Source organism: Panthera uncia (genome assembly GCF_023721935.1).
Source record: "Panthera uncia isolate 11264 chromosome A1 unlocalized genomic scaffold, Puncia_PCG_1.0 HiC_scaffold_16, whole genome shotgun sequence".
Taxonomy (NCBI): domain Eukaryota; kingdom Metazoa; phylum Chordata; class Mammalia; order Carnivora; family Felidae; genus Panthera; species Panthera uncia.
In genome coordinates this window covers 26,761,972-26,786,478 of record NW_026057576.1, presented here as the reverse complement: position 1 = coordinate 26,786,478, position 24,507 = coordinate 26,761,972, and the positions used below count along the sequence as shown (strand labels likewise).

General features: G+C 42.8%; 1 protein-coding gene across 1 annotated transcript in view; it reads left to right on the top strand.

The window, feature by feature from the left end:
• The window catches only part of TNFSF11 (TNF superfamily member 11), a 32,373-nt gene extending 18,714 nt beyond the window's left edge, over nt 1-13,659 (top strand). Inside the window, exons 3-5 of the mRNA XM_049647000.1 lie at nt 7,945-7,990; nt 8,071-8,169; nt 12,133-13,659. Of these exons, the coding sequence (XP_049502957.1) occupies nt 7,945-7,990; nt 8,071-8,169; nt 12,133-12,554 (567 nt within the window). The 3' untranslated portion in view covers nt 12,555-13,659. The remainder of the gene's footprint in view (nt 1-7,944; nt 7,991-8,070; nt 8,170-12,132) is intronic.
• Nucleotides 13,660-24,507: the final 10,848 nt, after the last annotated feature.

Below are 24,507 nucleotides of genomic sequence, written 5' to 3'. Positions count from 1 at the left end.
CTGCTCTTAAAGCTCTTTGCTTCGAGGCTGTCTTTGGACTGTTGTTACCACTGACAGCTCAAAGGAACTAAGGGCCCCCCCCCCCGCTCCATCCAGGTGCGTATAACGTGTTCCCCCATATCCTGTGGATTAGAAGGTCGGTGTGAGCTTTGGGGGGGGGGGGAAGCAAGAGGCTGAGACACCCGTACTAATTCTGTCTCTTTAGCTGGTGCACAACAGCTGGGTATTCTTTCTGTACCTTGTAAACCAAGAATACATGGACGATAAAACCCTTACGGATAAAGAGCTATTGATAAGACGGTGAGCCGTGTCTCTCTGGGAGAGCCCTTGGAGACAAGGTCTGTATGGAAGGGAGGGCAGGATGCTCGCGGTGGAGACCGATTGGAAGTAGTTCTGCATGGCTGGCACCGGTGGTGTCCCGAGTGGCCTCAGAGGTGGGGTCTGGGGGCCCCGGGGAGGAGTAGCAAGAGAGCACAGAGCGGTCACCAGGACATCGTACGGGACCTTGTAAGCCCAGGTGAGGCCTGTGGGCTTGCCCCCGACGTCCCTGCGCAGCACCCGGGGGGGGGGATGTTCAGAGAGGGAACATACTCCTCCGTGTGCTTTAGGATTGCTCCAGCAGCAGAGATCAGTTGGAGGAAAGCAAGAGCCTGGCAGAGAGGTAGGAGGCTGTTCTCGTAATCCTGATGAGAAAGGAGGAAAGCTTGAAGGAAGGCAGTTGTACTTGGTGGCACCAAGGGGATGGATCTCCGAGCGCTTCTCGAGGCGAGGCGGAAGCCTGCAGGACTTCTCTGCAGGAACAGGAAACCTATTCATTTTCAGAAACAACCCATGTGTGGTATTCATGTGCTAACTCGGCTGATGAATACACCATTCTTGTAACTTGGTTGGAGAAGAATTACATGAAGGGTATCATTAAGATGTTAAAATGAACGCATTACATATGTTAACAAGTGTATGAACCCTGTATTATATCTGGCAAACGGGGTGTTAAATCCTTGTTCAACCAGCCAGATGTCCCTGCAGCTGCTGCTGGTACTGCAGAGGGAGGCAGCCACCTGAGACCCCGGCTACGAGCTGGTGCCAGTGGTTTCCGAGGCATCTGGCCGTACAAATTGCTTCTTCTGTGCTCTGACTGACAGGCACCACACGGATCACACAATTCACAGCACAATGCACAGGTGGGATTTTTCAGTCCGAGAAGCCCAGCCTCCAGCAACTTGACCTTTTCTGGGAATCTTTAAAGCTAGGAATGTCCTCCGGTGGGAGCTGAAATCTACTTGTATCATTTTGTAAGATAATAAAACACTGCAATCAAGCAAATAAGACCAACTTGATAACATTCACTGTCGGATTGGAATGTTCTCAAAGTCTTGTTTGGGGCAGTCGTCCAACTGAGTTTTCAAAGGCGGGCTGAACATTTGCTGTAAATGTTTAAATTACCTGGAGCAAAATCCCCCTAACTACCCAAAGGAGTTGAAAATACTCATAGGTATTTGTATTTATTCTTATGGAGTGTAATCTCTCCTAAGTGGCTTTGATTGTCAAGATTGAGCCAGTTCTGGGATGTCTCCCACCTCCCCAGGTTTGGTGAAAGACCCTAAAATATGTTAGAAGATGTCTGAAAGAGCCTGTTGCATCAGATTGAAGACACGGTCTGTACTCTTCAAATTTACCCTGCCACACTCTCGGTTGGGTGCTTCTTGGCTCTTGAGCTCGGGAGAAGCTGAAAAGAAGCAATCCTAGAGACCACAGTTACACAATCACACCGATCCTTTGTGCGCTTTCTTTCCTGGAGGAGAAATTGTGAAATCACAACATTTCTCTACGAGCGAAATAAAAGTCGAAATTAAAAAAAAATTTTTTTTTTGTATCGGTTGTTTTCCTGTCTGTTCAGACGTACTCCGACAGCAAAGATGAAACTGAGTTTTGCAGTCTAAATAGGAAAATACCACAATGAGAAGATTAAAACATGTTGTGAAATCTCATCTCTATTGTTTTTAGACTTTGGAGCGGGGGCGACAGCAATTTCAAATCTGCAGAGCCTGGCTGCGGCATCCCAGGCTTGTCAATGCGGGACGGCGTCCGCTAGGTGGCAGTATGTCAGAGGCTTTCTTTCGTCCCTGACTTGGCTGCAATTTCTTTGGCTGCCTACCAGCAGTTCTGCTTTCCTTCTTGTCCTGTTTTGAAGGGTTAAATGAAGCTATCATAATTTAGGTCCAAATTACGCTTATCTAAAAATGCATAATTTTGCTGAAAAGCCTACTTGTTACAGCGTGACCTTAAAATAAATTCATTCATTCGTGTGAGTTTTCTTGGTAGCTTATAGGTAATGATCCTAGTTGTCATGGATGGTTGATAGAAACCACGGGGCCATTCTTTCCGTCCCTGGCACGTAATAGATGCTAAACACGCTGTCTTCTGAGAAGGCAGATCGCTGGTCTTCCTGGGGGAGCAGACGGTGGCTTCTCTCTTGTAGCTCTTAGCAAAGACCTGAGACCTTAGGAGGACCCTCTGCCTGACTTCCTCACCTTGGAAACTTCCTGCTTCCTGCTGGGAGGTACCTCAACTACCTGTACTTCTTTATGATCCACTATGCACTGGATGTTTATCCAGAGAGTGCGTTTTGTTTTGTTTTGTTTTTAACTTACAACTGGCTTTAAAGTAGGATAAATCACACACAACATTCTAAAAAAGATCTCTTTCATCTGAATAATTTGTTTAGAGGAAAGGAGATGGGATATCCTTTGTACTGTTTTCCCCGGATTAAATGATCAGAACTTTTTGAATTCAAAGAAACCAGAAGTGATGTCTGAGTGATAAGGTTTGGGAATAAAGAACTGCATGTTTTAACTCTAATTAGTGCGACAGCAGTAGAGGACTAAAGTGGGTGAAAATAAATGTAAATGCACTGCTTAGACAACAAATGGAATTGTCAGTTGGGCTGGAGTACCAGTGCTCCTTTAGAAGGTTTCCTGTAATCTTAAAAATTAAAAATATTAGGGGGCATTCAAGAAAGGTCCGTGGTCGGTATATACGTAGCAAAATATCTGATCCTTGAGAAAACTGACGAAGCCGAGTGGCTCCTGCTGTGTGGAGTGGGCTTGACAGTGTTCCATCCGGAGACACGGTGCCCCTCATGCCCAAGGTCTGCAGGCTGTAGTTTGGGCGGTTGACCAGCCAAGCCCTGAACATGGCTCAGCCCGGTCTGAGACAGTGATTTTCTGAAGACCCTGGGAATTCCAAGACCATATTTCCTGATGTCAAGACTCCTTTTTTGGGACGCCTGGGTGGCTCAGTCGGTTATAAGCCTCTGACTCTTGATTTCAGCTCAGGTCATGATCTGGTTCGTGAGTTCGAACCCCATGTCAGGCTCAGCACTGTGTGGGATTCTCTCTCTCCATCTCTCTTTCTCTCTCTCTCTGTCTCTCTCAACAATAAATAAATAAAAACTTAAAAACAAAGGCAGCTTTCTGTCAGGTTTTCCAGGTTGCTGTCAGGTACTAGGCACCAGATCCCGGGGAAGGGAAACCTCCTTTTATAATTTCTACTTCAGGGAGGAAAACACCCTCTAAGGATTTCTTGACAGGTGTAGTCAGTCCCTCTACACACTTAGGTTCTCCAGTTGGGACTTCATAAATTAGACTGATGAAAGAAAGATTAATAAGAGAAGAGCGTACACATTTATTGAACATAGACTTCGTAAAGAAATGAAGACCTGAAGAAATGGTTAACCTGATTTTTAAAAATTTTTTTAATGTATATTTATTTTTGAGAGAGAGACAGAGAGAGAGAGACAGAGCATGAGCGGGGGAGGGGCAGAGAGAGAGGGAGACACAGAATCAGAAGCACGCTCCAGGTTCTGAGCTGTCAGCATAGAGCCTGACACGGGGCTCGAACTCATGACCTGAGTCAAGATCATGACCTGAGCCGAAGTCGGATGCTCAACCGACTGAGCTACCCAGGCGCCCCTAACCTGATTGGTTTTTATACCAGGTTTGGTGAAGTGGGAAAATGTGATAGGGCAAAGGGTCTGAGCTAAGTAAACTGAGGAGGCCCATTCCCTCAGATTCTTCTTGGCATCCTTACATCTTGGAGATAAGGATGCTCCTTTCTGCCAGTTATGAGGACAGCACTCTCTCATGACAGTCTTATGACCTGCTTCAGAGAGAAGGACAAGGTCAGGGAGTCCTTACTGCACCTGCCATTTCTCAAATTCCTTCAGCTAAAAATATTCAATATGCCAAGACATTATATTTTGGGGTAGCAGGTTTTGAACTTGATCATGAGCCCATGAAACTTTTCTGCCAGCTTTCAGGTGTGTATTTGAGGACTCCATCTTGTAAAGGGAGGTGGGCACAGAGCTCTAAAAGAGAAGTCAGAAGGCAGAGGTTCTAGTCCCAGCCTTAATTAGGGCAGTCCTTATTCTCTTTCGGCCTCCATTTCCCAGTCTGAAAAATCAGGTTAGTGATAATTACCCAGCCTCTGATTCTAATAAGAATCAAATACGACAATACAAGGGAAACTACTTTGTTGGCTACAAATGTAAGGGGTAATTTAATTTTCAGTATGAATATGCAGAATGTATGTAAGTTGTGAGAATATAATTAATCTGTGACCAGAGAAGATGTCACCAAACAACCATTCACAGGAGCACTTAATTAGTAATAATGTTTGTCAGTACCTGCCCTATGTTAGAATCACCTGGAGGGGCCCCTGGGTGGCTCAGTTGGTTTAGTGTCGGACTTCAGCTCAGGTCATGATCTTGCAGTTGGTGAGTTCGAGCCCCGTTAGCTCAGAGCCTGCTTTGGATCTTCTGTCCCCCTCTGTTTGCCCCTCCCCTGCTTGCACTCGCTCAAAAATAAACATGAAAAAAAATCACTTAGATTCTTTTTAAAAATACCAAATTAGTATCAGACTAGTTACGTTAGACTGGCTGGAGTTGGGGCCTGGGTACCCTAAAGGAGTAGTCTGAGAAGAATGTTCTTCATGGTTGACATCCATGCACATAAATAACACTCATGTTAGAGTCCAAAAAATCGGGAGTGAGGTAAGGATACATAAATATATATATATATATATATATATATATATATATATAAAATACACATGAATATATATATATAAAGCTATAAAGATATATGCTTGTATAAAGATATACTGTGTGTACAAATGTATAAGCTTTAGCTTTTACACACATCATGTACTCCCTTTTCACATGGAAACTTCCCTTGTAGGGTTTCTGAGAGGAACTGCAAGTCTTGAATACCTAAAAACAAATATAACATGAAAGCAGCATTGCCTAATGGGTCTCTAGCTAGAGTTTTAATTCATCCTGGGTCATGACACATTAGGGTTTGTTTTTTTTTTTTTAATTTTTTGTTTTGGCTTTTTTTTTTTTTTTTTTTTTTTTTAGCAGTCATTGAAAGTGCTTCTGACTGGTGCTGGTTATTGAATTTTCTTGTAATGAAAAGTTTCTGTCATGGTTCTGACCTAGAAGTCACTGATTGAATGGGCAGGAGTTTTTCCCAGGTGGGAGAGAACAACCTTTCCCTGCCCATTTCATCACTGGCTTTAGTCTGCTGCTTCTTTGCCTGGTTCTGAAGCTTCAAACGTATTTCAGATTTGCCCATCTCTGAAATCTTTTGGGATGTCAGAGGGAATGTTGTTCTCAAATTGAGGCTTTAGGCCTGGAGCACCAGTGCACCTGTTAGAAATGCAAATTCTCAGGCCCCACCCAAGACCTTACTGGGTCAGACACTGTTTCAACACGCCCTCTGGGAGACTGTGATGCACGCTGAAGCCCAAGAACTACTGAGCTGGCATATAGGTTCTCTCCATGCTTTTCTCCATAAGATGTGTGTTTTTCTCCATAGAAAAGCACGAACCAGACATTTGTGGACACACTTAATTTTGCTTCCTTTCTCCCTCCTCCCTCTCCCCTCTGAGGATGAGGCAGGTCAGGGCTAGAGGGAAAATGAAGGTAGCTTTAAATTTCTGTTACTCTGTCATCAAGGTTCCTATTCCAATCTTTTAAGAGATAGTAATCAGGTAAAGACACATTGCATATACATATGTATAAAGATATTCACAATCTATAAAGACATATTATACTATAAATGTATAAATATATGGGATGAGCACTGGGTGTGGTATGGAAACCAATTTGACAATAAATTTAATATTTAAGAATAAAATAAAATATAAAAAATATATATATACAATGTACAAGTATATATATCTCCATTATAAATGTATGAATATGTAAAATGTATAAAGATACATTGTGTGTGTATGTATATGTATATATATATGCATATATATGCATAAAAATATACACAATGTATAAAGGTACATTTTGTATATATAAATCTCTGTTGTAAATACAGGGGAGACTAAATACAGGAAATTCCAGAAATCAGAGTACCATTGGGAATCAAAAGGTCACAAGAAGAGACTTGGGTGATTGGAGGTCAGCAGGGGAGAAAAATAAACCTTGGATGGAGTGGGAAGAAGAAGGTCTGGTAAGGGCCATTGCACAGCTCAAAAGGGGCTGCCACAATTTGCTTAGTACTTCCTGCAAACCATGCTCCCAGAGCTTTGTAGTGCATGTTCTGGGTCAAGGCAAGGGGAGAATGTAGCCCTGGATGAGCAACCATGGTTCCTTGTAAAAGTCAGACTGACTTCTTTAGGTAACAGAAAACAGTTGTGCTGTTTTCTCCAAGGGTCTTTAAAAGTATAGATTCTTATCTCTCTTGGGAGTCCTGAAGGCAGAGAGACAATTCAGTGTTATCTTATCTCTAGAACCCTTCGAGCTGTTAACAGTTGAAGTTACGTTTGCCTCTGTCTGTCTATCTATCTATCATCTATCTATCTATCTATCTATCACCTATCTCAAAGCCCTTCTCTCCAGACACTCAAAGAACTTAAGCTATATGGCTAATGTTTTAAACATCATGGGATGGGGCAGGGGGCTGAGGAGAAGGTTACCATGGATGGTCATCCCAGTAACAGAGGAATTAGGCATCTCTCCAGAGTGTTTCTAGTATCTAGGTATTTGAATTACCAGAGACACTCTGCTAAGTGCCTACATGCATTATGTCATTTAATCTTAACACCCACCTTATGATAGAGGAGGTGCTATGAATGTCCTTAGTATAAGTAGGTGGCTGATAAGGGATTTGAAGTTAAACCTGATGTTTTACCTACTCCACCTTACTATTTAACAGTAGCTGAGGTCTTGATTCAGGTGGGTGTGTAGTTGGATGCTTCATTCTCAGGGCTCAAATTGAGTTACACCATTACCTACACTCGTTACATACTTGTGCTCTTTCTTTTTCTGGTTTGTTTCTGAACCTCTTTGTGGCAGTATTGAAACTTAACTATTGATCCTCCAAAAGCTCTTAGACTTCCATATAGTACTTTAAATACACTGTGATATTTTTAAATAAAAAATTAATCATTGGGAGCTGGGCATTATTCTCTTTGCTGTGGGCCAAGCTTCAGTGTCATAACAGGAATTCACTAATGAAATAGATATAAAAAGAGCCTCCCTAAAGACTTAAGAGGGTTATATATTCTGTGGTAATTGTTTTTTTTCCTGGGTGACTTCATCTTCATTTGTGTACCTGCTACAAATTCTTAATTATGTTTAATTATTCCAGGTTTTATAATTTACATTGTCTTTTATTTCCTCTTATCGTCCGAAGTATTTTATTGGATGGCATGTGTGTGGTCTATTTTTTAAGCATATAGACATAATTCTTAGGGATGAAATTCTCTTGATAGCTACCTAGAACACCAAAGAATTTCACTGCCTATATATGTCTGGCATAGTTTGAAGGAAAGAAATTTAATTTATTGTATTTCCAACAGTCCTAAATTCTTACTGATTGATTGAAAGAGTGAATATACAAGTAAGATTTTTTTTTCTTTTTATTTCAGGAATTACAACATCTAGTTAGATCACAACACATCAGAGCAGAGAAAGGTAAGGACGGACCTGCATGAATATTTGAAATCATAAAGGGCCAGAACTCTTTGGGCTAACGTGGTTTCTCTCATCTCCAGCTATGATGGAAGGTTCATGGCTAGAACTGGCCAGGAGGGGCAAGCCTGATACCCAGCCTTTTGCTCATCTCACTATTAATGCCACTGACATCCCATCAGGTAAGTTCCATTAGCATCCAGCCTGAAAAAGATTTCAAAAGTCCTTTATCAGCCCATTTGAATACTCAAAAGTATTATTGTCCTGTTACTAAAATTTTGAGAGCCCTTAACTTCTAGATCAGAAGAAAGATCATTTGGCGTTCAGTTGATAATCTCTATTGTGGAAATAGTTATTCTCAACTCTGCCAGAATGGATGTCCTCGTTTCAATTTCAGATCATCAGAATGGGTGCTTATTTTTAATGACTGCCAGTTGAGGTTGCACAACTGGGAAGGACAGTCTCTTGTTACGTTCATCTGTATTTCCCCAAACCAAAGCTGATACATCCCCATTGCCAACCCATGAAGTTCATGGATGTATCTCTTGCAGAGTTCCAGGTAGGGGCTTGACAGAGTAATATTTAAGAGGCAGTAGCCCTCTAGAAAAGGAAACATACTCCTCTTTCTCCAAGGGCTTATCGCTTTCTCTGGGCAAGAATTTAGCTCAATGCGCTGGAAAGCTGATTATCTTTTAGAAATGAAGAAACTCAGAGCTCTGTGCCTCTATCTACTTTAATGCCCCTGCTGTTCCATCATGTAATCCCCACTGGCCACTCTACTTGGGATAGATGAACATCAAAAAGGTTACAAAGAAGATTATGATAGGGCGTCAGTTGACATTACCATCATCATCATCATGACCTTTGTTCAATGTACCCTATGTACCAGGCATCTCACTGAATTCATTATCTCCAATCCTTGCTACAAGCACGCAAGGTGAGTGATTGTCATTCATTTCGCAGACAAGGAAACTGAGGTCCGTGTGGTACATCTGCCCAGGTCACGGTGGTGACAAGGCTGGAAGTTGAACTCCACTCTAGTTCATTCCCAAGTCCACGGTTTTTACACTACAGTCTATCATATTAGGACCCTGTGGCCAGTTGGCTTTGTCAGAGAGAAGTAAATTCAGAGCTCTTATGTTCTTATTTTCCTGTAAGAAATAGATGAATGTAGTTTTAATAGCAGGGGCTCTGAAGTCTGACAGCCGGGGTGTGAGGCCCACTGTACCTCATTGGCTGTATGACCTCATGCAAATTATTGGAATAATTTGTGTATCAGCTTCTTCAGGGGATGGTGATCACATCCACCTCGTGGGGTGGCTGTGGAGACTGAATGAGGCAATGTCGGAGCATGCTCTTACAGAAGCTGGCATACAGTAAGCACTCCATGAAAGCAAGTTGTTATTATTATTTGAGTTTTATTAAATAATTATCCATATTCCACTTTGTTCTAAAAATCATTTAAGGCTCATTTTTCTTGGAGTTAAAAAAATATCCAAGTTTTGGTAATGATTTTGCAGCCACTATCATAGCATGGGCCGCAGAGAGATGTTTCCCGACTGTAGACATAGAAGCTGAGAAGCCAGCTCTTTGGTTTGTAGCACATTTTCCTAAACTATCCGTCCTGTCCCAGGTACCTGCTTCATAAACAAATGTTCTCTCTGTGCATGTGTGCGTGCCTCACACTGACGCTACACGAGTTTTCTGAGTGAAAACTATTTTGCATATTAGCAAATGCAATCAAATTAATACTGACGTCTCAGCTGTGTGTGCTATGAATGTACTCTGCATTTATCTTTCCGGTTCATTTTAAACGGCATATGATAAATATTGCATTGCTCTGTGTGCCAAAGTCTGTTTGGCAACAGCAAGCGTGTTTTCGTTCTCTTCAGGCACCTAGCATCAAATCATTGCCAAAAAACAAGGCAAAACTCCTAGTTATTTTCCGACGGTTATTGAGTTTGTGACTGAGTGAAATGCAGTAGTGTATGCTTCTGTTTAAGAAAACAGCATTTGCTCCTCTGGCTGAGCCAACAGCTCCTTGAGTCCATTTATCTCCTGGTTTGGGCCACTACTGGTCTTCAGAGAAAGGGGGCTTTAACTTGGCATGCTCATTTTTGGCCTGTTTTCTGTTTATTTAAACATAAGAAAAAAACCCAGAATCTGCCTTATATTGATTGCTAGCTTATGGGTTTTTTCAAAGCTGCTTGAATAAAATGCACTGGGAAGTATTTTGGGAGGCCAGACGACATGGCTTTCTTAAGGGGGCTGCTCAGGCTAAATATTTGGAGAAGCCTCTTGTCCCGCACATACTGGCACTGACCAATGGGGGATGAGGGGCTGGGGTGAAAGGTCGTCAGCATGCCTCATCAGTCATGGAAACCCAGGCTTGTCATGCGAGGTCCCTCAACCTGATCACAGGATATTTTTCTCTTCCTGTCTCCTGCCCTTCTCTGTTCTTGAGTCCTCCTTCGCATTCATGCTGACGGCTTTCCTCCCTTTCTTCTCTGCATGCTGTGTGCATTCCATTCTTTGCACCAACAGTTTTCCTTGCTGACAGCAGTCTCCTTTTCTCAGCCCATCCACATCTGATTGGATTCTCCCTGTCCCCTGGTTCCTTCGTCCCCTCAGTGGGCCGAGTGCTTCTGATCACCGTTAATTTCTGCAGCTTTCACTTGGCAGTTAGATGCTTTAACTGAACTTCAACCAAGTGCCACGCGATATGCATCAATGAAACTACTCTATTTTCTATTTTATTTTACTTGCTTTTTTCTCATTTTCTCCACTAGTAGTGCTAAATGCCTTGAGGTCATAGTGCTTGATAGAGTTCTTTATTATGGGCAGAGTGAATCTCCATAGAAGACCCCACACAGATATTTATTGAATGACTCATCAACTAATGGATTGGTGAATGGATGAGTGGATGAATAAAAAGAGAGGTGGTTAGTAGGGAATATGGACATTCCTTCCAATGGACTGGCTAATAGTGGGAGTGATATGTGGTCAAGGCTCCTGTCTTTTCTCCTCTCTCTGTTTCATATTCCTTTCTTGTCTTTCCAGGCTATATGTCTGAGCCCTTGGTCTAATACTAGCTAATTCTCCCACTGAGAGAGTAGACTTTGCCTTTCTGCTTCTCTCTGTTAAGAGTCATCATAGGAGATAAACTATAAGACAAGTCATTAATTGAGAAAAAGACTGAACACAGAGTAGAGTAAGAAGAGGGAAACATGGGATAATTTCAGATGGGAAACTTCTTGAATTTTGTTTACTTTGTCGATGGTTTAGGTGGCTGTTTACCAGCCTGGAGGAATTATTTTACTACTGTTTGTGAGTCTTACAGTCTTGTCTTGATTCACTGGGGACCATGGGATGATACTGACATTTGAAATGATAGTTACATTTGGGGTGATATTTACATTCTGGATGCTATAATCTGGGATGACCTGAGGCGGGACCTCCAATGAAAAAGAAAAAAAGTGCTACCGTGGGTCCTAGAGGCCACAGTGCCTCTAGTGGCTTCTCAGGCTCACTCTAGCACCCTCCTGTGGATAAGGTATGGAGTTCAGGAAATATACTATTCTTGGACAGGGATTGGAACCATTGGAATCAAGCAGAGTCTGGCAATTCTCTTCCTATACTTGTCTCTTGCTTTTCTGTATCAACTGCCTTTGGCTTATTCTCTGTCTTCAACCTTAAATGATCTTTCTGATTCTGTTGGCTGACTCGTGTACCTATTTTAAGTTCTCAGACTCAGTTGCAATTCAACAAAGTCATTCTTGATTCTTCTGGGAGGAACCAAACTCTCTTTCTTTTGAATTCCCGTGGCAATTATCTGTCTGCACCTTGGCTCTCAGGGCATATGCCTTGCTTCTTATCTGAATACACCACACCTATCGGTCATGTCCTGTAGTCCCCTTCAGGGAAGGAAAACTGGGTTTTTGTCTTTGTACTCTCTCAGGTGTCTAGCAGAGAGCGCTAAGCACATCTTAATGTTTCTCTGCCCTTTTAGAAAATAAATTCTGAGGAGGTATTCTCCGATTGGAACCATGACTATTATGCTGTTTTTCTCCAACCTCATAGAATCGTGAGGATGTCCTTCTCCTCAGAGGGACAGATTTTAAATCGTGTGCCTTTCCTCCCCTCAGGTTCCCACAAAGTGAGCCTGTCCTCCTGGTACCATGACCGAGGTTGGGCCAAGATCTCCAACATGACTTTCAGCAATGGAAAACTAATAGTTAACCAAGATGGCTTTTATTTCCTGTATGCCAACATTTGCTTTCGACATCATGAAACTTCAGGAGACCTCGCCACAGAGTATCTTCAGCTGATGGTGTATGTCACTAAAACCAGCATCAAAATCCCGAGCTCTCATACCCTGATGAAAGGAGGTAGCACCAAATACTGGTCAGGGAATTCTGAATTCCATTTTTATTCCATAAATGTTGGAGGATTTTTTAAGCTACGGTCTGGTGAGGAAATAAGCATCGAGGTATCCAACCCTTCACTACTGGATCCAGATCAAGATGCAACATACTTTGGGGCTTTTAAAGTTCTAGATATAGATTGAGCCCCATTTTTTGGAGGGTTATTATGTATTTCCTAGGAGGTACGGAAAATTTTTTTTAAACAAGCCAAGAAGGATGTATATAGATGTGAGACTACTAAGGGGTATGACCCATAATGGTACAAGAAGACTCTTTCCATGCTTTTGACTATAGAGAGCACATGTATTTACAGCCAATGGGAGATGTTGGCTTAGATTGTTACAGTCCGAGGGCTTTCTGACATAAAGGTTTTTAAATTTTGTAACGAATTCCTAGAATTAGGCCATAGGAGCAATTATGGTTGCCTTCATGCGGACTACGGGAGGGGTTAATTCTCTGCATCTGGCCTGTGGTTATGCGCCACGGTGCCACTCAAGTGGAGAGGGTGTCCTCTCATTGCAAATGGATGATCACCAGAAGGGTTAAGTTCTTTTGAATTGTTACATCATGCTGGAACCTGCAGATAAATACTTTTTCTAATGAGGAGAGAAAATATATGTATTTTTATATGATATCTAAAGTTATATTTCAGATGTAATGTTTTCTGTGCAAAGTATTGTAAATTATATTTGTGCCATAGTATTTGATTCAAAATATTTAAAAAATGTCTTGCTGTTGACATATTTAATGTTTTAAATGTACAGACATATTTAACTGGTGCACTTTGTAAATCCCCTGGGGAAAACTTGCAGCTAAGGGGGAAAAATGTGGTTTTTTTTGCTACTATCAACTGTATCATATTTCTTTATTCTTTTTAACTTAGTAGATTTTTCAGGCTTGTCAAGTCTGTGCAAAAAAATTAAAATGGATACCTTGAATAATAAGCAGGATGTTGGCCACCAGGTACCTTTCAAATTTAGAAGCTAATTGACTTTAGAAAGCTGACATTGCCAAAAAGTATACATAATGGGCTACTGGAATCTGTCAGGAGTATTTATATAATTATTGAACAGGTGTTTTTTCTACAAGTGCTGCAAATTGTAAATTTTGTGGGGTTTTTTTAATGGAAAAGTTATCAGTGGCTTATCAGCAAAAAATCCCTTTTTAATATAGGAGATGATATTTTATATTGTACAGTAAAAACATTGCCTTTGAATGTTCATTTTTTTGGTACAAAAATAAATTTATAAGAGGACCTGCCTTGTGATACTGTGCCTCTCTTTTCCGTCTGTCTTGCTCTATGATTCCATTCTCTCCAATATGGTATTGTGGCTTCCATCTTTCCAAAGGTTACCAGGAGAAATGCAGATTTAATTAAAAATTAAGAATGGATTTAATTGAATTAGTGAACCTCAGAATTTGAAAAATAATTTATAAGGGATTTGTATGCAAGAACGTAGCCAGATCAAAAATAGAGGCTTCATCGCTCAAAAAAGAACAGTTTGTGTCATGCTATGTCATGAGAAGAAAATGATATTGTGCACAAGTTCCTAATGCCCTGCAGGACAACCATTTGACCTGGAGGGGCCCCTGAACATTTTATAGCTTACCATGGTGAGGAAACATTAGCGATGGACTAGATCCTCGACCTCATGGAAATTTATGTGGGGAGCTGTCCCAACTCTGCTGGTTACTCACTTGAAAGAGATGTAAGAAAACAAGCAACTTAGGAAGGCACAGGAAACCATAATATAAGGCACTTGACATTTGCTGATACATGTTTCTTGATGGTTGTGAAGAATGGAAAGAGGAAAGAAATAGCAGATGCTAAAGAAGAAATTGTACATTGAAAACAGCAAAGCTATGATTGTACCACTCAATCATTGTCCAAAATACACCTATTGTTTTAAACCTATCAGGAAATCTGAAGTAGATTGGCACAAAATATGATTTCAGTGATGCATATCCCAATCGCTAAGCCTTGCTTTAAGGAAAAATGATGTGCAATCGGAATTTCTCCACTCTCCACGGACACAAAATGTTGATATATAAAGAACCTAATTAGCTGCCCTGGCTCTTATGATGTGATTCTGTCATTTGCACAGGTGAATAACGTTCATTTGTTCCACATTATTTACGGAGCACTAACTATGTGCTAGGCACTGTATCAGGCACTGAGGATTCTACAGCATTCTTCCCGCCCTTGAGAAGTTTCCCTTCTAGCGGGGAGGAGCCTCATAAGAGTGTGGGAGGTGAGCTCCAGGGCATGGACCCGTAGAGCACGCTGTGGTATCAGAGAAATGGCCATTGAACCCAATCCTGGGAATCACAGAAGTTACAGAAATCAAATTGGGCTGGATAGTACGTGGGCTGAAAGGTTCCGAAAGTGAATATAGAGTAGGATATCCATTACCGTTTTTAATTTAGAGGCAACTGACGTGCAATCTCTCAAAGATGAGCTAAAACCCAAAGTCTAGGGTTGGAAAGAACCCAGGATCTTGTGCGACAATACATGGTGGCACCAGCCAGACTGGGGAACTAACGTGGCGGATGGTCTGCAATGCTAAGGGAGATCCTTTATAGAAAACCTCGAAAATTCAGCCTGACTGTAACGGTGAACTTGCATATGTTAACAACCTGGTAGGGATTGTTAGAGCTCTGCTGGAATGAACCTATGACTTAATGAAATGTTGGTGTAAACTGGCCTGTGCCTTGAAGGAGTAAGCTGTAACAAGGGGCTGTGCCAAGGGTGTGGAGGGATAGAAAAGGCTTTTCCTCTTTTCTAGTGATGCTCAAGGCTTTCCGGGATCTGAAATGCAGGACTCAATACCCGACTTCCCCTCACACACTATTTTACTGCTGTATTGTCTTCTCACTCACCCCTTTTCCCATTTCCATCCTTCTTACGTGTTTTCATCTTTCTCTTTTCGCCTCGAATCCCCGGCCCTCGCCTCAGAGGAACGTTCCGTTTCTCTAGTGGCCCTCGAGGAATAAGGAGGCTGCCGCATCTGACTGAGATGGAAGCAGAGCCTGTCAACACTCAGCAGCGACGAAGTGAATGCGCTGAGGACTGACAAAATCACGTCAGGAAACCAACACACACACCGGACGCTCTGGCAAGTGGGATTGTGTGCTCGTTGCAGATATCCCACGTCAATCATCTTTCTAACACACGCCAAATCTGAAGGAGGGAACGCATGTGAATTTTAAAGGCGTCTGTCTTTGTGAGTCGGCTTCTCCAAACCCACCAGACTCACGCACACTTGCGTCTTTCCAAAACACTACGTGTGAGGCAGCTCCTGTTCCGTGAAGCTGCTTTCCTCACTCCCCTCCCGCTTCCTTTTGGCTCCTGCATTTCCATTAGGCCCGCCTAGAAACGTATCCAGGGAAGACGGCCCCTTCCCAGTGACTTAGGGGGAAACCTGAGCACCTCAAGCCTCATCCTGTCTCTCTGGGTCTACTTGTTGATTTGGGGTTACACTGGTACACTTTGGGGGACACAGCTCTGACTCAACCTGCCGTTCCACATTTAGTCTGTAGGGTCATTCGGGGCAGGCCAAGCATGTGTCAGCCTCACTTTTGGCTTCGCTAATCGATGCTCTGGCTTCTCTGCTAGGAAACTGAAATACGTTTCCCAGAAGCTGCATTTATAAATGCTAATTATTGATTCCCATTATGATGATTTAGGCTTGTGTCACTTCTTACAATAAAAAATTTGTACACAGCGAGTGCCAGACTTTAGCTATGGAACAGAAATCTATCCTTCTGATTAGTAACACTTTGATGATACCTCTACTCTCGTAATTTAAAAATTCTATTTCCTAATCATTTACCCGCCTCCCCTCCCCTCTCCTTTGCTGAAGGATTTTCTTTACAGGAGCCGGTCAGCGTCTTGACCAGTACTCCAGCTATGAGTAGTGACAGCCCTGTGATCTTATCAGATGAGGACCAGTTATAATGTTATTCATATTGCAACTGGCTTTCGGTGTTTATAGAGAAATCCTGTAGACTCTTCTGTTTTGAAAACTGAAAGAGGTGTCCTTTCCTTTGGGCAAAGGAATGAGCTAGTAGTTACTTACTCCATTAGTAGCATCCAGAACTAAGAACCTGAGGATCAGGGCCGGCTTCAGAGACAGTAATTTCCCCTGAAAAAAATTGATAGTTTAAACTCTCTTATGAGGGCCTTAAAATCATGGTATGTCACTCTCTTGGGCAAAGCCTACTTTTTTTCCTTTTTCTGTGGATTCTGCAGAAGCTTCGTTTTTTCAAAGGCCTGAACTTAATAATCTTATGTTGGTGGAATGGAAGTTCCTCATGAAATGTACACATCTTTTGGAAGAAAGATTGCAAATTGGGTGTCGGCCGGACCCAGGATTGGAATCTACCCTCTGCTGCCTGATAACCTTGGGCAGGTGGCCACCATTTGGATTTCAGTTTTTTACCTTGTGAAGTAGGAGTCGACCTACCTGTGTTGACAAGTTGTGAGGATTGGCACATGCGAGGGACTCAACAAATAGGGGTCACCAGTATTGTCTTCCCACCCCATTTGCTACACACTTAGTCCCCAGAGTCAAGCACGTTGAAAAAAAAATTTTAACGTTAATTTATTTTTGAGAGAGAGAGAGACAGAGACAGAGCATGAGTTGGGGAGGGGCGGAGAGAGAGAGGGAGACACAGAATCTGAAGCAAGTTCCAGGTTCTGAGCTGTCAGCACAGAGCCCCACGTGGGGCCTGAACCCACGAACCGGGAGATCGTGACCTTAGTTGAAGTCACTTAACCAACTGAGCCACCGTGGCACCCCCCCCCAAGCACATATGTTGTCTTTTTTGTCTAGCTGCCATGCATGGCCACATGGAGCAAAGCCCTGCACAATGCATTATAAGCGACACTAGGATAGATACGAAATTAATTTTCTAGGGCGGCAATAGGTAACAACTGCACAACCCGAGTGGCTTAAAACAACAGAAATTTGTTCTCTCACAGTTCTGGAGGCTGGATATCTGCAATCGAGGTGTTGGTAAGGCCATGCTCACTCGGAAGGTTTTAGGGAAGAATCCTTCCTTAGGATTCTGATGGGTTCAGCAGTCCCGTTCCTTGACTTGTAGATGCATTGCTTCAATCTCTGCTTCTATTGTCACATGGATCTTCTTCTTGTGTGTCTCACAACCATCCTTTCTTCATTAGGACACCAGTCATTGGATTTAGTTCCTACCCTAACACGGCATGACCTCATCTCACCTTGATTACTTTGCAAATACCGTATTTCCAGATAAGGTCACATTCACAGATTCTGGGTGGATGTGAATTTTTAGGTGAAACTATTCAACCCAATACAGCTATACACAGACTTCAGGAAGGACATAAACATCTAAAAACCAAACCATAACTAAACTAGAATTAATTAATGCCACAATAGAAGCATGAGCAATGGTGCTGTTGAATAAACCTAACACAGTGAGGGTTTGTTTCACTGAAATATGAATGAAATCATATTTGAATCCAATTAAGAATGCTGTGTTTGTGTTGGCTGTTTACTTTCATGAGACTATACTGTGATCAGGACAGGCTGTTATGCGCCCTCTTATACCTTCCCTCCCTGTGAAGTCTCTCCCTCTCTGCTCCCCACCCCACCCCAGAGCATTGTGGCTTTGCTGATGGCCACCACCAGGATTTGCCTCTTCTTTCTAATGGCAAATGTGATTTTGCTCAAGGATGAGGAGTTAAAAGGAACCAATTTGAAAGAATTCATCTCCGTAATAGACAGGGAACCAGATGGAGAAAATGTTACTTACCCAAAGTTCCAGAGCTCAGAGGAAGGCAGCCAAGCTTGATGGAGCTTTGCCCGTGGAGGTGTTCAAGGCTGGCATTTAGCAAGAGCTCTGCCTGCACACCAGGGGGTGGGTGATGGCAGGAAGGGCAGGGGTTGAGAGATCAGTACCATACCTGTGATGCTGAAATCTTGGGTAAAGTAACCAGCATCTTCATAAGTTTGTTTTTATTGTAGGGTGCCTGGGTGGTTCAGTTGGTTAATCATCTGACTCTTGATCACAGCTCAGGTCTTGATGTCAGGGTTCTGAGTTCAAGCCCTGTGTTGGGCTCCATGGTGAGTGTGGAGCCCACAAAATTAAAGTTTTTATTGCATTTCTGGTGGGAGTTGTGGACATCTGTCATTGGATTTAGGGCCCCCCCTGGATAATAGAAAAAGATTTCCTCTCAGGGTCCCTAGGTGGCTCAGCTGGTTGAGCATCTGACTTTGGCTCAGGTCATGATCTCGCGGTTCATGGGTTCGAGCCCCGCCTCTGGCTCTGTCCTGACAGCTCAGAGCCTGGATCCTGCTTCGGATTCTGTGTCTCCCTCTCTTTCTGCCCCTCCCCTGCTCGCTCTCTCTCTCTCTCAAAAATGAATAAACATTAAAAAAAATTTTTTTTAAAGAGGAAGATTTCCTCTCAAGATCCTTAATTGTACCTGCAATGAGCCATTTCCTAAATAAAGTATTATCCACAGGTACTAGGTTTAGAATGTAGACATATCTTTTTGAGGCCACCATTCAACCTACTAAGCTTTCCAAATCACAATTATTAATGGGGCCAGTCACCCTGATATCCTTCTCCTTGTGGTTATGGCTTTCACGGAGGGACAAGGAAACCATCAGAAGAGGCTGGGGCCGGGAAAACAACTCATAAGTAAAATACTGAATGATACAAAAATCCCCAGATCTGCAAAATTCTGAAAATGTGAATGCATGAGACAGATCCCAGAGGGGATAGACGCATATGAGAATGTTATTGTGTTAGGGAAATGGGATTATAGATGTTTTCTTCTTTCCAAAATCTCCCTGACTATTGTTACGCTGCCATTGAATTCAATAACAAAGAGCATTAAAACTAATGTTTTCAACAAAGAAACGATATGGCAGCTTTTGGTGCTAAGTCAATCTAGGGCCCCGCAATGTGAGGCCTGCTTGTTTTTTACCGTTTACTTATTTTTGAGACAGAGAGAGACAGAGCATGAACGGGGGAGGGTCAGAGAGAGAGGGAGACACAGCATGTGAAACAGGCTCCAGGCTCTGAGCAGTCAGCACAGAACCGCGAGATCGTGACCTGAGCCGAAGCCGGACGCTCAACCGACTGAGCCACCCAGGCTCCCCGGCCTGCTTGTTTTTTAAATAGGATGCCCTGGAGGCCTGGGGAGACTGCATCAGCTGGAAAGGCTGGCGTTTTAGAACAGGAAGAAGTGACTTCTCCCCTGGGTGTCGCCTTTCACCCTTCCCAGCCTTGAACTCAAGACAGTCAGAATTAGGGGCTACATACAACCTTGCAGAAAGCAGATTTCACATCCAACACTCCCTCCCTCCCTCCTAATACTTGGCTTCTTCACCACTCTCCCTGATTCTAGAAGGACAAGATGAGGAAGCAGGACAGTTTCAAAGGAGAATGTTTTCCTGAACGCCTTAAACCCAAGAGGTTCCAAGTTAATTTTTTAAGGATAACTTGACAACTTGTTCACTTTGTTTTCTGCCCTCAACGGGGGAGTAAACTTGACAGACAGAGACAAGTTAATTGAAATGTTCCCTTGGCGTGCAAACTGCTTGGGTAAAGACGGTGTCCTTTATGGCTGTTTAATAAGGTTTTTGTTTGTTTTTGTTTTTCATCTGAATTGTCAAAAGGAACTCAAAGCTGAACAGTTTTGTCTCTGATATAAGGGTTGGTGATAAAGCTTTTCCTTTAGAATAGAAACTTCATTGTTTCAAAACCTAGTAAATTCCTTTTTGTCGTTGTTGTTAATGCTTATTTATTTATTTTTGAGAGAGAGAGGGATGGACAGAGAGAGGGTGACAGAGAATCCCCAGTGGGCTCCACGCGGATGATGCAGGGCTTGAACTCAAGAATTATGAGGTCATGACCTGAGCAGAAATCCAGAGTCAGATCGAGCCATCCAGGTGCCCCCAAAGCTAGGAATTCTTATTTAATCCTCAGATATTGGCCCATAGAAGTTCAACTATGCAGGTTACAATGGCAAAAGCATCTCCTCGACTAAAAAGTGGGGTAGGCTTCTGGCTAAAGGGAGGAACACAAACCTTTTTTTAAAGCCATATATGACATAATCTTGTTTTTATAGGGAACCTACAGAGATCTGTGGCGTCACTGATGTGCCTGGAAGGAATGAGTCATTGCATACTCTGGGTCTAGAATGTAGGCCCCAAACCACAAGGCATAGGCCAATTTACCCCACTTTAAATGAATATTTAAAAATATGTGTTCACAATTTGTTTAGGAGAGGAGATTGATCTATGTGAATGGGCAGAGGAGACTGCTTGTGGCAGCATTAAGCCTCCTTTGGACTGCCCTGAACAGTAATGATCTGGTCCAAACTTGCATATCACACTCAGTAAAATGATTCTTCAAGTTCATCAGAATCCCTCCCCCCCACCAAATAGTTGATCACCTCCCTTTTTCTTGGAAGAACATGCTCCTTGGGAGCCTGACCCCTATGGATGGCCCCAGGGGCCAAAATGAGTTCCTTCCTGGCATATAGAAAAGTAAATATATTACCTCCATCTCTGTTTTCTTATATTTCAACTGTCCCAGGCACCTGCTCCTCCAGCCCAACCAGTTTGGCTCTGCAAAACACAGCAATGTATGCAGTCTTTAGTCTTTCCATGAAAAATAATGATGGACTGTATTACATCATCAAATTGTCAAAGATTATCAATAGTCTGTTAATGCGTTTTCATGCATTTTTCTTTGCCTGAAGCAATGATTAAGAAATATCCAGATTTGTTTCTTCTCTTTTAGGAAATCTCTCTAGGGCTGTTCTCACACATAATCTCTTTAGCCCTCATTACAATTCTAGGTAGTGACTGTTATTATCCCATTTTATAGATTCATAAATAGTAAGTGACATCTGGAGCGTGTGTGTGTGTGTGTGTATGTGTGTGTGAGTGTGTGTGTGTGTGTGTTTGGGATTAGAATGTAAGACTACTAGAATTTCTTCTGCCCTCCTGATGCTGCAGACAATGTGACAGACCATAGCGCACTATTTGCTGTGTGGCTCTTAATTTTTTGCTCCTTGAATTTTTGCCCTCATTTCTTGCTAGGGCTACACAGAATTGGGTGTGGGATGGAAGGGGAATGGAGCTAAAGAAACCACTTTTGCATCATGAGCTTTTTCAGGTGTGGTGCCTTCTTACATAGAATCCCAAGAAGGGAAGGATGACAGAGTGGAAAGATGAACAAATTTGATGTTGGGAGAATAGAGATCTAGGCTTGCCTTTTCAACAATTGTTTCATATCTTAACCTTTCTGTAGCTTCACTTCTTTATTCACAAAATTAAGATGATCACAGTGACATCACCTGTTTTGTGCTCTTGAGAACTCAAGTAAAAGAAATGTGCAAACATGGCAGAAAGAATAAATTGTAATATGGATTGGGTAGGGTCAATGTTTTTGAAGTCACTCACGGCAGTTACAGTTTGACCTGATGGGCATCTAGTATCTTCCCTGAAGCTGCTTTCCTCCTCCAGTTCATTCACACCCTCTCTGGTGCCATCTCCCAAACCAGCAAGCATTTATGGGAAAGATTTTAGTGGTCCATGAGCTCAATGCATGTCCTGCTTTCAATGGTGATGCAAGCCTTCAAATTAATTCTACTAGGATTTGACATTTTATTTATTTATTTTAATGTTTATTCATTTTTGAGAGGCAGAGAGAGACAGAGCATGAGTGGGGAAGGGGCAGAGAGAGGAAGACACAGAATCTGAAGCAGGCTCCAGGCTCTGAGCTGTCAGCACAGAGCCCGACACAGGGCTCAAACTGACGAACTGGGAGATCATGACCTGAGCCGCAGTTGGACCCTCAACTGACTGAGCCACCCAGACGCCCCTAGGATTTGACATTTTGAAGTTTTTCTTTTTCTCCTGTTGAACTCTGGTTTCACATTCTAGAGACTGAGTTTATCTCTTCCAACCTTTCCCTTTACTAAAGTGGAAGAGAAAGGGGAAAGGCAAAAAAAGTACACTTTAATCACAGTGGCAATGGATCACTTTCTCTTTCCTGCAGGCAAGTAGCAATGAATTAGAATCTCAGGGCCAAACCCACCTTGCTCTCCCTCTCCACTGGGCACTTCTGGCTTTCCTCCCTTTGCCTGGTGATGCCGATCAGCCTGTGCTGAGCCCTACTGCTGAAAGTGAAGGGAGTCCAAGAAGATAGTGGCTTAGATAATTCTCCTTCATTTTTTGTAAGCAACTCTTTAAAGATCACTCCCATCCCTTAACCGAAAATCCTCACAGCCTCCAAGGTCTAGCATTTGGTAAGGAGTCAATAAAATATTAAACAACACTTAAAACAATTTTTAGAAAAATGAAAAGATTTAAAGAGGATCTTCCAGAGAATGTGTGTTGTTCATTTAGTTTTGAGAGAGGGAGAGAGAAAGAGAGAGAGAGAGAAAGAGAGGGAGAGAGAGAGAGACCAAGCAGGGGAGGGGCAGAGAGAGACGGGGGACAGAAGATGTGAAACAGGCTCCATGCTGACAGCAGAGACGCTAATGTGTGGCTCGAACTTGCAAACTGTGAGATCATCACCTGAGCCGAAGCCGGCCGCTGCTTAACCAACTGAGCCACCCGGACACCCTGAGATATGTGTATTATAGTAGAAAGAAAATTCCCCAGTGAAAAGAATGGTTCACTAAGGAGAAACATTTCAGATGGCAAGGACTGGTTAGAGAAGAGATATTTCGTGTGTGTGTGCCCATGTGTATTTGGTAGGTATAACTTTGCACGTTTTATCTGTAAATAACAGACAACCTAAACTCATGTGGCTTGAACAATCAGGAAGTTAGGAAATCTGTTTCCTTGTATAACAAGAAATCCAGTGGCGAATCAGGCTACAGGTGTAGTACATCAGAGCTCCAAATCTACTTCTATTGTTCTCTTTGATTGGTTCTCCATCGTGTGTTGACTTCACCCTCTCGGTGTTAGCAGTCCCAGACATCAAATTCCAGTACAATGTTCAGAGGAAGAAATAAAAGCATAACTGGCCCAGGCTTGGCCAGTGCCCTTGCGCGGGGGAGGGGGGTGCTCCCCGTGGCACACAGAGTAAGTTTGACAAATCTCACTAACCAGCTTCTAGACAGAATTCAGATGAGAGCAGAGGGAGCTGTATGTTTAGCTTATGGAAGACCATATTGTTACGGATTTTTACGCCACTTTCGTGTGCAGAACTCAAACCGGAAGATTTCTCTGCAGCAAACTCCACTGGGCACTATCCGCTCACAGCTGTGTGACCTTCACCTGAACCTTTGCTACTGTGTTTACTTGGCTTACAAGTACCACATTGGGGCTGGATTTCTAACATTGCACACATGTTATCTGAAATCCTCCTTAAAGTTGCTGCTCTAGTCAATACACCGAGGATCCACTATAGAAACGTTCTGTTGCTTTAACGTCAGCCCTACTCAAAGCTTGTTCTTGCAAACTTGTTTGCCCACTGAAAACATTAGATCGGTAGCCCTTTTGCGTTCCCAGATGACTTAACAGCTGCTTTGGATCAGCTGCACGACTGGCCCGAATGACTGCAAACATTGGTCATCAAGATGGCTAAGAGACAAGTTTCAACAGCGCAACAGTCAATTTCAGGGCAGCAAGTTGATGTGGCCAAGCCCTAGTCTGCTCTTCCTACCTATTCCCAGCTGTGCTGCTTCTAATCCTCATCCGAGGTGCTGGGCAGGACAATTTTGTAAAACACAGTTACAGTCCCGTCATTCACTTGTCCCCAAGCCTTACATCCTTTCTCCGCACAAACAGATGAAGTGCAAAACCGCTGCTGGCATCAACCTTTTTTTGCAAGTTTTTCTCCTGAAATCTCTACACGATGACCTGTGGCCTCTCCACACGATGCCCCAGTCACCCCAAAGAACCAGCTGTTGCCTCGTTGAGCATCTGTGTGCTTCCTCACCTCTGTGAGTGTGTATGAGGCTTTGGGTGGACCTACCCCTCTTCCCTGTCTCATATCTGCTTCTCATTCCTTTTTTTTTTTTTAACGTTTATTCATTTTTGAGAGACAGAGAGAGACAGAGCGTGAGGTGGGGGGGGGGGGGGG